The 15,622-nt window shown below is 36.2% G+C and overlaps 1 protein-coding gene across 1 annotated transcript in view; it reads left to right on the forward strand.

The window, feature by feature from the left end:
- Positions 1–15,622, forward strand: part of LOC114049459 (ryanodine receptor 2) — an 811,539-nt gene that overhangs the window by 471,263 nt on the left and 324,654 nt on the right. Inside the window, exons 26-29 of the mRNA XM_027870708.1 lie at positions 2,873–3,032; positions 4,673–4,820; positions 12,374–12,582; positions 14,581–14,755. Of these exons, the coding sequence (XP_027726509.1) occupies positions 2,873–3,032; positions 4,673–4,820; positions 12,374–12,582; positions 14,581–14,755 (692 nt within the window). The remainder of the gene's footprint in view (positions 1–2,872; positions 3,033–4,672; positions 4,821–12,373; positions 12,583–14,580; positions 14,756–15,622) is intronic.

Genomic DNA, 15,622 nt, shown 5'->3' on the forward strand with positions numbered 1-15,622 from the left:
CTCCATCTGTGTGTAGAATTTGTAGTCTCTCTCCTGAGAATGAATAATATTATATTATCAAGACATTAAGCTAATAGGTAATCTGAAAAATCCTTGGGATCTTCTGATTATTGTATGACTTGATTTTATTTGCTCACATCCACAAGAACTTTATAATGCTTATATTTTGAAACCTTTGAGTAGATTGGACTTTGGTGGGTATATAGGAGAAACCGTGAATGAGAAGAGAAAATAGATGGATATTTTTACTATATTTATAAACAAAAATAATCAGTAATAATGATATCAAAATGAGCAAAGAAAATTGGATTTTTATTGAATTATACAATCACAGAATACACTTCAGAAGCCATCTCCTCCTACCCATTGATGAATTAGAATCTCCTCTAAAACTTCCCTGAAAATTGATCATCTACCCTTCGTCCATCTTTTGTGCAGTGAACTTACTACCCCTTATATCTCATCTCACTTTTGGAAAGCAGGAAGGTTTCCTTACATCAAATTTAATTTGCCTATTTTCAGCTTCTGTTAATTGTTATTAGTGCTACCCTTTAGGATCAAATAAAATAAGACTAACACCTCTTATTCATAATTGCCTTTCAAATATTGGAAGACTACTCTTCTGTGTCAGCTTATCTCAAGGCTAAACAACTCTAGAGTTCTTCAGTAGGGTGGGATCAAATATAAACTTCTCTTTTTAACTCTTTTTAGGTCTTCATAGCTAGCCCCCATCCAAATTTAACAGTCTTCTTTCCCTTTACTCTCCTCCATGCTTTGTGATTTAGTCACACTGGCTCACATGCATTTTTTCTAACACTACACTTCATCTCCTGTCTCTGATTTTACTGGCTTTCCCCCATTCCCACAATGCTCTGCCTCCTCCCAGCTTGGTTTCCCTACCTCTTGGTTTCCCTGGCTTCCTTCAAGACTCAGCTTAAATCCCTCTAGGCCTTTCTGGGTACCTCCCTCCCAAATACTTGTCCATCTACTCTATTTTTCTTGCATATTCCTAGTTATTTTCATATTATCTCCCTCATTAGAAGGAAAACTCTCTGATAGTAGGAATTATATTAAAAATTGTTTTCATTTCTTTGTATCTCATGATTTAGCACAGTTTATGGCCACATAATAAGGCTTAATCAATGTTTTTTAACTAACTGACTGGTTTCTAATCTGTTCATCACTCTGGCTTCTCACCTCTGGATGGGTTCTAGGTTTTTGATTGAAAAAAAATCCATACTAAAACTTCACTACATAGTTGAGAAGGAATTATTTTTATAACACAAGGACATAGTCTATTTCCATTTAAAAATCTAGAGAAATCAGGTTAGATAAAGTAGTTGGGTTTATCTGGCATTCTTCTGATAGTTTTCTCTTCATTCATCAGGATATTGAATATTTTGGAATACCTATTCTCCTATGATGCTGAATTTGTTATAGTTTACCTATTGACTAGATAAATAATTTAAAGGAGAAAAGTGGGCTGAATGCTCTTTTTGAAAATGTGCAATAGTTTTAACAATGGAATTAAGATAACATTTATTAAACCTCATGGTTATAAAAATGAAGCTTGCATGGTTATTTCAAATTAAAGGTAGAAATGTTTATTCTCAGGGTAAATAACACTACTCTTCTTTTTGCAGGTATATTAGACTTTTTTATATCTTTGGTTTTATATCAAAGCTCAAAGGTTAAGATTTTAACCATTTGAAATTCCTTTCTCTTGCATTATAATATATCAGTAACTCTATAGTCAGTCAGTCAGCTAGCTATTTGGTCAGTAAGTATGTTTAATATGTACTAGGTGCAGTGCCAAATGATGGGAATGTAAAGACAGACAAAAACCTGCCCTCAGGGGGGTCACATTCATTTAAGGGTATATGCAAGTAACTATAACAGCAAGATGGATAGATAGATAGATAAATAGATAGGTAGACAGATAGATAGATAGATAGTAAATGGAAAGTAATTTCAGTGGGAAGGTACTCAAAGGGTAAAGGAAAGACAGGGAAGGATTCCCACTGAAGTTGGTATTTGACCTGAATCTTGAAGGAAGCAGGAGACAATAATTGGGAGGGGAGAACCTTCTGGGTATGAGAGACAGCCAGTGAAAAGGCATAGAGTTGGGACATGGGAATGCGTTATGTGAGGAACAGCAAAGAGACTAGTGTCGCTGGGTATTCGAGTACACAGAGGGGAATAAAGGGTAAGAAGTAATCTTCTCAGGAAAGGCTAAGAAGCTACCAGGTTGGGAAAGGCTTCAGATGCCCAGTAAAGATTTTTCTATTTGATCTTGGAGGTAACAGGGAGAAAGAACTGAAGTTTATTGAGAAAAAAAGAGATTAGGGAAAGGAGGTATAACATGCTCAGACCCATGTCTTAGAAAAATCACTTGTGCCTGATCATAATTAATTTAGTCTGTTTTGTAGATATAACTCACATTTGACATTGAAAATGGATTAATATAATTGAAGTCAACTTGTTATAAAGCAATGTTTATAATTATGAGTGTTGTCAATAATGCTGTTTCATCATGATGGCTAATATGACTGCTACAATGTAGCAATTTTTGCTACTTTTGGTGAAGAATGCTCCAATAGAACTTTTCTACTTATTTGAAAGGACGTAGTGAGCCATTAGGCATTGTAATAATAAATTACTGATCTACTGGCTTACCATGCCAATTAGGAGGCATCAACAAAATGAGGATATCAGTAATTACACCTAAATTAAAAAGAACAAGCTTGTCCTCAAAGCAGTAAGAAAATACTTTCCCCTCCTCCTTTTGTAGAGGTTGGAGTGGGTGGGGGAAGACCAATTTTAGACCTTGCCTTTGTAAAATGGCCAATTAAATGGTGTCTTGCTTTTTCAGTTATCAGTTAACAAGTGGTTACAAGCCTGCTCCAATGGATCTGAGCTTTATAAAACTCACCCCCTCCCAAGAAGCAATGGTGGACAAGTTGGCTGAAAATGCTCACAATGTATGGGCCCGAGATCGCATCAGGCAAGGTTGGACTTATGGCATCCAGCAGGTATATGGGAGCTCCCACAGATTTAGTCTTGTAATTTTGAGGTATTAGGAATAATTTCCTTTTTTGAAGAATTTAGAGAAGAAAGTGGTAATCATAGCACCATAGAATTTTTAGAACTAGACTGGACCTTAGACATAGTCTGGCTCACCTTCACTTCCATTTTATAGATGAAGTTAGGTGATCTCAGTTAATTGCCAGTTAATAGTAAAGTCAAGGCCAGATGATTGTAACAACCATACCTTCTCTAATGAAAAAGGCAGCATAATGTAGTAGATAAAGAATTGGCATCAGAGTCAAGAAGATCTGGTTTCATTTTCTTTGATACATATAGACTGTATGACCCTTAACAACTTCTCATTTGACACCATTGGTGTCAAATTCAAATAGAAACGAAGGGTCATTAAACCATATATAGCAGGCCTGCACATCATACAGTCTGTGGTTCGCTTGTGGCCCACCAAAGGAGTTCAGGTAGCTTTGAAAAATGTAGGCTTGCCACTGCACACTATCCACGTGACCCATGGCAACCAACCATCATCAGTTTGTCTCTAGTCTAACCTATCTGTGACCTGAAGAAGTTTACAAGTTGTTCAGGTCTGATATATAGCATTCACCACAGCTGCATATTGAACTAAAAAACTATATATTAGCATTATCTATTTTCTTTTGTTTTCATATTTATTTTGTTAAATATTTCCTAATTATTTTTTAATTGGGTTCAGGTAGCTCTTGGGAGTGTTATGGGCTATGTATTTGACACCCCTGCTCCAGATACCTCCTCAAGACCACAGTGTATGTAATGGCTGATATTTCCCGGGAGATCTCTATACCAATTAAATCACAGGTCTAGTCTTTGTTGCTAATAAAATTTGGAAATTTCTCATAAGCAGCAGAATTCCACCAAAAAACTGGTATCAAAAGACAAAGATCTCGCCTTGTCTTTCCTTGTGTACACATGATTTCCAGTGAACTTTCCAAACCTGAGCCATCTTTCCTGACAGTTGATGAATTCTCTGCATGGATGTATCTTTTCATTTTTTTTTGTTGACTGCCAAAGTCAAACATATGTTCTTCTGATAGAATGTAATGAAATGATCATTTTGTAATTAGTTATCCAGTAATACTGAAAACTCGAAACTAGTTGGTGAACTTTTTATTTCACAAAAAACTCAATTTAATATCAACAAACTCAATATAATAGCTTTTAAAATATTTTTGAAGTGCTTGAAATTGCTGCATTTTCTCACACAGCCTTAGCTTGCACATTACCTGAAGATTACTGAAGTGACTAATACTTATTTGCCAGTTTTTGTTATAAAGATTTGTCAGTGACATGTACAACTAAATTATGTGTTCTCTGAGTTAGTTTCTTGCCTTGTTACAATGGCAGATGGTTTCAAAATCAAGTGAGTTTGTTAATCTGTGTGGAGTTTGTGTTCTACATTTTGTCTTGATTTCATATAAAGAATCAGTTTTAATTCAATTCACTTCCTCATTTGATTAATGTATTTTTCATGTGTTTGTAGTTCCTGTGGGATGGGGATGGGATCAGTCTTTTCCCTCAGAGGCCTTGTAATTTGATATACTCAATAGTCAAAGGCTGCATGATTTTGATGATTTCTGCACCTTTTCTCCTCTAGGATGTCAAGAACCGAAGAAACCCTCGCTTAGTTCCTTATGCTCTTCTAGATGACCGTACCAAGAAATCAAATAAAGATAGCCTCAGGGAGGCTGTGCGTACACTATTGGGTTATGGTTACAACCTTGAAGCTCCTGATCAAGATCATGGTATTTCTTTTCTTTTTGTTCCCTTTTATTATAAATGTCATATCCACTAAAAGTCACACATGAAAGCAGGAGGAAAAGTCAAGTAAAGCTACAAATGTGACACAATATAACTATTTCAGCAGAAACATAGCTATAAATATAAGCTACACAGATCTCGTCTTTTGAGAAACCCCTTCAGTCTGTTTTATATATCTACCATTAGGATTAGAATTAGCATTTACTGATATATGCTGTTGATTTGTATTTCAGAGTAAAAATCACTTCTGTAATATTTTTCCCTTAGGAAAGTGTATGATTATTTTAGGGAATTAATATTATTTTAAATTCTGCTTATAAAATTACACTTCATTTATACATTACCTTTTACCAAAGTAGTTTCAAATAATTAAATCCTTAATCCTGACATCTTGATTGAGTAAATAGTAAATATTAATACTTTTATTTTACAGTTAAGTGAGGTCAAGGAGCACTTTCTAATGTCTTTAGTACTCCTCTGTTTTATACATTCGTTTCCACTCTCTACTTTGTTTTTTGATAAATACTTTTCTTGCAAATTCCTCAAAATCACTTCCCTTGGAAATCCTAATAGAATATTGGCCCTATTACTATGCATAGGAACAAAGAGCTCAGTCCTTAGAATAAGGTGAGTATATAGGAAATTAATGGGGTTTTTGTTATTGTTTTGTTTTTTGATCTGTACCAGTGATAGCATTGCCATAGAGAACTCCTTTTGAGGAAACTCCTAATCTCAATGCTGAATGGGTCAATGTTCTGCACATTATTGGTTTAGAGAGTTGCCTGGGACTCTGAGAGCGTGAGTAACAGCTCACTCAGGTTATATATGTTAGAGGTGGGAATTATCTCTGTGGAAGTACCCAGGACATTAATCTGAGCTTCATAGTCAAGTGGAGCTGGCATGTCAGAGTCAGAAACCCTGACAAAGAAAGTCACAACTGACAACCTGGTAAGGAATAAAACCAAAAAGATATAATATGTTAATTGAGGATATGAGTCATCAGGGAAGGGTTTAACTAGGATTATTTGAATAACATAATGGAGGACTGGACTCTTCTCTCCCCCCACCCTTGCCACATCCCATCTCTACTTTCATAAAACCCTAGAAGATAAATTATGCACCATATGTAGATCAATTATAGTGAAACCCATAGGATAAGACAGAGAGAAATCCAACAAGGTAAAAGCTTTGTAAATTAACACTGGAAAATGCTAATCCTAAAAATGTACCCTTCCCCTGTCAGCCTCCATATTCCCCACAAGAACGTAAAAATTGACAGATGGGCCTCTGATATGGATGTAAACTGGGTCCCGTAGCTTGCTGGTACATCTTATCTCCTGCTTCCCCCACTCCTCCTAAAGCAGATACTGATTCTGCAGAGCCATTTGATGATGAAGGAGAGACAAAATGTGCTGACACTTACATGGTCTGGCACTTGGACGAGAATCTATCTAGGCTGCAGGCACTATCTGGAACAAACCAAGAAGGAAGCTGAGGAAGAAGGCTGCACCGGGCCAGAAGGATCCTGCCACTGTTTAAATAGTTTTCTACCTCCACTCTACCTACACCCCCCTGCTACTCAGATACTGGGGAAAGGAGAGACTACAGGTGCCATTGCTATGATCTTTGCAGACCTTTCTATGCTTCAGAAGTTGATCCTAAAGAAAAGAAACATGTAAGAGAGTTAAAAGCCAGCAGGAGTCCTGGTATAAGTGTAGTTATTTGAGTTCACTCTCCACATGTAGAAAGATGGGCCCCATTATCATAATTGCAGGGTAATCATAACTAATAATAGCTAGCATATTTATATAGTACTTGCTATACACCAGGTACTATGTTAAGTACTTTACAATTATTTCATTTGATTCTCACAACAATCCTGAAAGGTTGGTGCTATTATTATCCTCATTTTACAGATGAAGAAATTGAGGCAGAGAGGGGTTAAGTGCCTTGCCTGGGGTCATGCAAGTAGGATATGTCTGAGGCTATTTTTGAACTTAGATCTTCCTGACTCCAGGTCTGGCACTCTATCTACTTTGCTACCCAAGGTAGAGAACGAGCACTGGGCTTGGAATCAGGAAAACTCATCTTTATGAGTTCATATCTGGCCTCAGACACTTCTTAGCAGTGTGACCAGGGACACGTAACTTAACCCTGTTTGCCTCAGTTCCTCATCTGTAAAATGAACTGGAGAAAGAAATGGTAAACCACTCTAGTATCTATGCCAAGAAAACCCCCAAATAGGGTCATGGAGAGTCAGATACTACTCAAAACAACTGACCAGCAGCAACAACAAAAAGAGAAATACCTTGGGGTGGGGGGAGAGGTGGGGAAACTTTGCAAGACATTTCTCTGATAAAAGTTTCATTTCCAAGCTATATAGTGAACTGACCCAATTTTATAAGAAAAAGAGCCATTCCTTAATTAATAAATTGTATAATAATATGAGCAGACAGTTCTCAATGGAAGAAACTCAGCTTATCTATAGCCATATGAAAACATGCTCCAAACCATTACTTTATTTCTTCCTTCTTTCAAATGTTTTTTAAGTCCCTCTTATGTGAAGAGCATGATTCCAGAAATCAGGGAAAGAAAGCAGTTTAAGACAGACATATTGGCTTCATGCAACCTACAATCTGCTCTGAGTATAACATATATAATTACTACATAAAATATGGTAACATGTTGGAGTAGTGTCCTCCATTCAAGTCTTTATAAGAACAAGTTGTGTTTTTTTTTTTCCAATACAGGTTATACATGTGTAGTCATGCAAAACACTTCCATAGTAGTCATGCTGTGGAAAACTAACTATATTTCCCTTCCTCCTATGCTGCCCCCTATTTATTCTATTCTCTCTTTTGACCCTGTCCCTCCTTACAAGTGTTTGCTTCTGATTACCCCCTCCCAGAATCTGCTCTTCCCTCTATTATCCCCCTGCTCTCTTGTCCCCTTCCCTCCCCTATTTTCCTATAGGGTAAGATAGATTTTCATACCCAGTTGAGTGTGTATGTTATTCCCTCCTTAAACCAAATCCGATGAGAATAAGATTCACTCATTCTCTCTCACCTTCCCCTCCACTGTAAAAGCCTTCTCTTATCTGTTTTATGTGAGATAATTTACCCCATTCTACCTCTCCCTTTCTCCTTCTCCCAGTATAATCCTCTCTCACCCCTTAATTTTATTTTCCAGATATCACTCCTTCAGCTTCAACTTACCTTGTGCCCTCTATCTATCTGTCTGTCTATCTATCTATCTATCTATCTATCTATCTATCTATCTATCTATCTATCTATCTACATAGAAATAATTTTTTCCCTCCAACTAGCCTAATACTGACAAAGATCTCTTGAGTTACAAATATTATCTTTCCATGCAGGAATGTAAACAGCTCAACATTAAGAAGTCCTTTATGATTTCTCTTTCCTGTTTACCTCTTCATGTTTCTCTTCAAATTTTCTATTTGGCTCTGGGCTTTTCAGCAAGAATGCTTGAAAGCCCTCTATTTCACTGAATGTCTATTTTTTCCCCTAAAGGATTATACTTAGTTTTGCTGGGTAGGTGATTCTTGGCTGTAATCCTATCTCCTTTGCCCTCTGGAATATCATATTCCAAGCCCTCTGGTCCCTTAATGTAGAAGCTGCTAAATCCTATGTTTTCCTGATTGTATTTCTACAATACTTGAATTGTTTCTTTTTGGCTGCTTGCAGTATCTTCTCCTTGACCTGGAAATGGAATTTGGCTATAATATTCCTAGGAGTTTTCCTTTGGGATCTCTTTCAGGAAGTGGTCAGTGGATTCTTTCCATTTCTGTTTTACCCTCTGGTTCTAAAATACCAGGGCAGTTTTCCTTGATAATTTCTTGAAAGATGATGTCTAGGCTCCTTTTTTGATCATGGCTTTCAGATAGTCCAGTAATTTTTAAGTTCTTTCTCCTGGATGTATTTTCCAGGTCAGTTGTTTTTCCAATGAAATATTTCATATTGTTTTCTATTTTTTCATTCTTTTGGATTTGTTTTGCAGTGTCTTGATTTCTCATAAAGTCACTAGCTTCCAATTGCTCCATTCTAATTTTTAAGGAAATATTTTCTTCAGTGAGCTTTTGGACTTCCTTTTCCATTTGACCAATTTTGCTTTTTAAGGCATTCTTCTACTTATTGGCTTTTTAGACCTCTTTTGCCATTTGGGTTAGACTATTTTTTAAGGTGTAATTTTCTTCATTATGTTTTTGGGTCTCCTTTAGCAAGCTGTTGACTTGTTTTTCATAATTTTCTTGCATCACTCTCATTTCTCTTCCCAGTTTTTCCTCTACTTCTCTTACTTGCCTCTCAAACTCCTTTTTGAGCTCTTCCATGGCCTGGAACTGATTCCTGTTTTTCTTGGAGGCGTTGGATGTAGGAGCTTTGACTTTGTTGTCTTCTTCTGGTTGTATGTTTTGATCTTTTTTATTACCAAAGAAAGATTCTGTGATCTGCCTTTTTTTACGCCTTTGTTTGGTCATGATCCCAGTCAATTACTTGAGTTATAGATGCTTTGTTAAGGTAGGGGTCTGCTTCCAATGTGGAGAATGCACTGTTCCAAGCTTCAGGAGTTTTGTGCAATTGTTTTGAGAGATACTTTTAGGGACCTGTAAGTTTTCAGTTCTCCCAATGTGGTATGATAAGGGGTGAGCTGTTTACTCCTTTCCTGGTCTTTGCTCTGGTCTCTGAGTTACCACAAGTACTCTTTTCTGCCTTGGAACTGGGAGGAGGATGCCCTCTCTACCGCCACTACAAGCTCCACCATCCCAGCACTCCTCCTCGCCCCAGGATCGCCACCCAGAACTGTGACCCCAATCTGAGCACAGGCAAAGCAAGAGAATCCTGCCTCAGCACCAACAAAAGATCCCTGCAATCCCTCTCTGATCAGCCATTCTCTTCCCCCTTAGTCTGTGGGCTGGAAGCTCTGGAAGTAGCTGCCGCCCCAGGACTACAGCCAGGGCTTGGGCTGGGACTGTGCTTCTCTCTCACCACAGTCACAGACTTTTCCTACTGACTTTATAAGTTGCCTTGGGTGTTTGTGGGTTGAGAAGTGTGGAAACCACCACAGCCTATGATTCAGTCCTCTGAGGCCTGCTCAGGTTCACGGAGGTCTGTTTTGCCTGTGTGCCCAAGCCCAACTGCATTCCTCTCCCAGCCAGGCACAATATACTTTTCTAATCACTCCTCCAGCTTGTCTTGGGCTGGAAGTTTGTTTCACTCTGTCTTTTTGTGGGTTCTGCTGCTCTAGAATTTGTTTGTTTAGAGCCATTTTTTAAACAGATTTTTTCCAAGTTGTTATTGTTTTTAAACAGCTTTCATTGCTTTCTCCCAGCACCTTTGAAACATAATGGATATCAGCAAACCGTCCCTTTACTGACCAGGCATTTCAGTCAATATTAATTAGTTCTTCACAGAGGCTTACTCAACCTAAATATACTTTAATTAAATAATATTTTGAAACAAAGCATCCCCTGAATGTGATGAATTAATTCACTACTGATTTGCTGAAAGCCTATACATCAGAGCAAACTTTACCTTTATTACTTTGTATCATTTTTCTCTGTCCCTTGTTGGGGAATTTTTATCTAATTTTTTTAGCTAGATTTTTAGCTAACATTTATTAGAAAACACAGTTAAATCTTATTCAGTATCTAATTGAAGTTACAATACTCAGTCACATCTTCAAGCATTAACTTTTCCTACATGGGAAGAGTTTCACAGAGTATAGGACTTCGTTTACTGAAGTCTTTCCTTTCCAAGCTGAGACCAAGGAATGTAATTATTGGTTCAACATTTTATTCTTACTATGAAAATTAAAAAAAAAAAGATGAAGCTTTAGAACTGGATCATTTTACCTTTTCTCTTCTTTCCCCAATTCAAAGTGTTTCCATCCTTTTAATGACCAGCATCCTCTTAGACCTCCAGTTCAGTTCAGCGCATTCGAGTCTTCTTTGTGGTCTTAGCTTTTTTTTTTTTTTTCCCAGGGAGTGGAGTGGGAATTAGTTTTGTTTGACCACAAGAGCCACTTTTTCCACAATCCAACCTTTTTTGCTGAGCATTTAAGAAACCTTTGCCCTTTTTGTACTGTGTCAGTTTGTGAGACTGGTGCTTGCCACATTTATGGTAGTAAGTTTTGTAGATTTGGGTTATATTCACCATATTTGTAGTAGTATTGTCAGCTAAAAAAAATCTCCATATCACCATTATTTAGAGAAATACAAATCAAAGCAATTCTCAGATTCTACCTCACACCCATCAGAGTGGCAAAGATGACAAAAATAGAAAATGATCTATGCTGGAGGAAGTATGGGAAAAGAGGCACATTGATGAACTATTGATAGACTTATAATTGGATATATCCATTTTGGAAAGCAATTTGGAATTATACACAAAATACTGCTAGATGATATGTATGCCTTTTGACCTAACTATACTACTACTACAATTGTTCCCAAAAGAGATCAAAGAAAGAGAAAAAGTTCTTTTATATACATAAATATTTATAGCAGCTTTTTGTGGTGACAAAAAAACTGGAAGCTAAGATGACGTTTAACAATTGAGGAGTTGTTTAATGAAATATGATAGATTAATATGATGGAATATTATTATACTATAAGAAGTGAGGAAATAAATGATTTCAAAAAGATCTGGAAAGACTTTTGTGAACTGATATAGTAAGCAGAATAAGAAGAACAATTTGTACTATAATATCAGTATTATAAAAGTGAACAGTTTTGAGGATTTTTATAAACTAATGAAGAATGAAATGAACAGAACCAACACAACAAATTATGCAATAGTAATTACAGTGTGAAACAAACAACTTAGAAGCTGTTGGAATGAGGACCAATACAGTAATAATTCATTATTCTAGAGGACCAAAGATGAAATATACTATCTGTTATAGAGAAATGAAATATACTGTCTGTTATAGAGAGTTAATAGATTTGAGATATAGAATGAAGCGCATATCTATCTAACTAACTATAGCTATCTATCTAATTTGTAACAGTCATTGAAGGAATATGTTTTCACTATGCGTATTTGTTACAAAAATTTTATTTTTCCTTTTTTTCCCAATGAGGTGGGAATTGGGAAGGAGAGAAAATTGATTACTGTTCATTTTTTTAATGTGTAGGTGGTGCTACAGGTGTAAAATTTTGCTTGCACTTTAAGATGGAGTCACTTTATTGTTAGTTTTATGTAGCTGTTTAATTTTTTTCCAAGAGACCTATTATGAAATGGGAATAATCTACAAGTGTTTGTAATATAAAAACAAAACACCAATAAAACTTAAAAAAAAAAGAAACTACAACAGATAAAACTAGTTATAGCAACATTCTTAGATCTAATTATTATTGATTCTAGGTGTCATTTGAAGAACTATGACCTAAAAAATATTAATCCCTAGATTCTTTTCAATATAGTGGTTACTCAAATAAATATCAAAGCTGTGAAAATTCTTTCTTCTATTTCATTTATTTAGCAAATAATCACTAGATTCTTTTAAAATTAAACAGCCACTAGAACTGAAGTATGCAGTGGCACTGGTGAAAAGTTCAGAATCTTCCGTGCTGAGAAGACTTACGCTGTGAAAACAGGAAGATGGTATTTTGAATTTGAGGCTGTCACTGCTGGAGATATGAGAGTTGGCTGGAGTAGACCAGGTTGCCAACCTGATCAGGAGCTTGGCTCTGATGAACGAGCTTTTGCTTTTGATGGCTTCAAGGTATGTATACTTTGCTTTGTGCTAAGTGTCTCAGAAATGAAATAAATCTAATTTTCATAATCCAGTCACCATAGATTTTTTCCTGGTATTGTTTTTAATATTCTGGTAGCTCAAATGGCTTTTAGTCCATTGACATTTGTCTATGGTGTTCATAATGAAAACCTAAAACATGCTAGAATAATGCAGTTGAATTCAGAGGAAAACAAACAAATTAAAAAAAATGTTCATTTTTATCAGAAAATGTCATATCCTAGCTAACACACCAGAAACCTGAAACATGTAGTGTGAAGATTGTATTTCCATTAGAAGATGGGCAGGGAATAAATCTTCTGTACAATATGATATATAGTTCATTTTTAAAGAAATATTTAGTTCTGCTTGGTGACTATGTATAAAAGTTGTAGAGTTCTAAACTAAAAAGAATTACTTATTTCTAAATCACTGGGTAAATATTTGTGATGGAGTGCTTGGGCCCCAGCCCTAAGATCATGTGTCTGGAAGACTCCCAATTTCTCAGTATGCCCCTGTCCTGTGAGAAAATTTTCTTTTGTTGTAGAACACATTTTCTTATCAGAACAGAGGGGTGCCTGGCCCAAGGATTTTTGTCCCTGGCTGACCCAAGGACTCTTCCTCCCGCCAGATCCCCAAGCTCCATGTCTCTGACAACTCCCTTAATTTCTGGGATGCTCCCTACACTTTCCCATCCATATCTCCCAAAGACACCTAGACTGTTAGATTGCCTATTAGCTTTCCTTTCCTATGCCCTTTTTCCATATAAACCCCGGCACCATCCTCAGTCTCTCACAGGTTCCCACAAGGACACTTGCCAGTTTTTGCTATAGCTTTACAATAAATTCTTTGCCACTTGATTAAGAGAAGACTTGAGTGTGTGAATTCATTCTGGGCAACTCTGTCTTGGCATTCTTAGGGTCCCAGTACCCCGAAACCTTGTCATTTGGAATCAGTGTTACACTCAGTAAGACTCAGGCACATTACTCATAATTCCATAGAAATGAAGTATTACTCTTATTGTCTTACAGGAAAGTGTGGGAAACTGCTCTTTGATAGTCACTGTCTTGTTGACTCATTGTGTACTGAATCTCTTTTTAAAATGTCTATGTTTTATTTTGAGATGGAAATTTCTTAGTTCTTTTTATTATCTAATCTGATTTAAAAAATTTCCAATGGTACGTTCATTGTTGCCTCCAGGATCATATACAAAATGCTCTGTTTAGCATTCAAAGCCTTTCATAATCTAGCCCCCTCCTACTTTTCCAATATTCGTACTGATTTCTTATTTATTTTGTATGTGGTTTTCTTTGTATATATTTGTTTCCACTTGGCATCCCCCATTGCATTGTGAGCTACTTGAAGGCAGGAATTTTTTTTAACAACCTCTTTTTGTATCCCCAATGTTTATCACAGTGCTTGGCATATACAAGGCACTTAATAAATGTTTATTCTTGACTGATTGATACCAGGATACCATCTTTTTTTTTTTCCTTATGTGAAAGAGTTCAATCCCTTAGGCTAGTACCAGAAGACTAGAGGCCTATGTATGCACCCCAGAAATCATAGTTCCCATCAGAATATCAAGTTATTACCGCTTTAGCAACTCCAAGTTTGCTTCCCTTCTGAGGGGAATAAAACATATCCCTCAGATATGCTAACATCATATTGAGACCTAAAGGAAACTGGGATTCACCAGAGAGAGAAGAGAATTATATTCATAGTTTATGAATTGCTTTGAGTTCTCATGTTTTCTATGTTTTCTGTGGGGTGAAATAAAGCCTTTTCTGTACTTGATGTTCATTGTTACCTTGCATGTTTGCATAGGAGTTGGGGACTCTTATACACATTTGAGAAGAACTAGATATGAACTATATGCTTCATACCCAGTACGTGTAGTGTAGGGTGGTTGGGTAAGGTAGTAGAATTATTTATTTTCTGAATTTATTTACTGAATACGGTGGCAAGTGATTCTGGGTTCCTTCTCAGGCACAGCGTTGGCATCAGGGCAGTGAGCATTATGGGCGCTCATGGCAAGCGGGAGATATTGTTGGCTGTATGGTTGACATGAATGAACACACCATGATGTTTACCCTGAATGGTGAAATCCTTCTGGATGACTCTGGTTCAGAACTGGCATTCAAGGACTTTGAGGTTGTTGATGGTAAGTAATTGTTCATTTTATGTTGTTTACAAGTTTGCCACATGATAGCTCAAAATCCTTCATACCATTATTCTTCAGTTTCAACATAAATGAACAGATGATTTGCATCTCTAAATCACAAGTATGCCGTGTAACTTGTTTGATCAGACATTCTTGAAATTAATTCCTAAAAGAAGTTCTTTATTTGTTAGTTTGTACTTCCATAGGGCATAAATATCTCATTTGTGTGAATCAGGAAACTAATGGCAGATAATAACATAGTTTTCCTACACATACTAATCTTAATTTAGGACCCTCAAAAATTGTTATTTTTCTTGCTATTTCTTATAACACATCTGTCCTTATGAATAAGGACTTACTGAACTTTTCATTTTGGGTTTACTTGATGTTTTGATCATAAAAGAAAATCTTTTTTTTAAAGTATTCAAATTCAGTTGGGTTTTTCTTAATCATTATCTTAAAAGTAAAGATGATCAAACTACCTAGTTTGCTCTGAAATATCATGCCTAAAGCAAGGAAAACAGAAATTTCACAGATAATATTTCTGACAATACTACTTTGTGTGTGTGTGTGTGTGTCTTTATAATAGTAACACCAACAATATCTGGATTATTCTAAGACGAATGAAATTTGATCAATTTATAGGCTATATGATTTATTTACAGAATGGAAAATAGGACCTAATTCAAGGATAGGGAGGTTTATGAAATAATAATGTTAATTTTGTAAATGTCAACTTTATTTACCGAAACTTTGGAAGGATAGATTGGAGCTAGTTTGTGAGCAGCTTTAAATATTAAATGAGGGAGCTTCTATTTGGCTGTAGAAGCAATAGGAAACCACTGGAGCTTCTTGAGTAAAAAGGTG

The sequence above is a fragment of the Vombatus ursinus genome, unplaced genomic scaffold (genome assembly GCF_900497805.2).
Source record: "Vombatus ursinus unplaced genomic scaffold, bare-nosed wombat genome assembly UNPS02014798.1, whole genome shotgun sequence".
Taxonomy (NCBI): Eukaryota; Metazoa; Chordata; class Mammalia; order Diprotodontia; family Vombatidae; genus Vombatus; species Vombatus ursinus.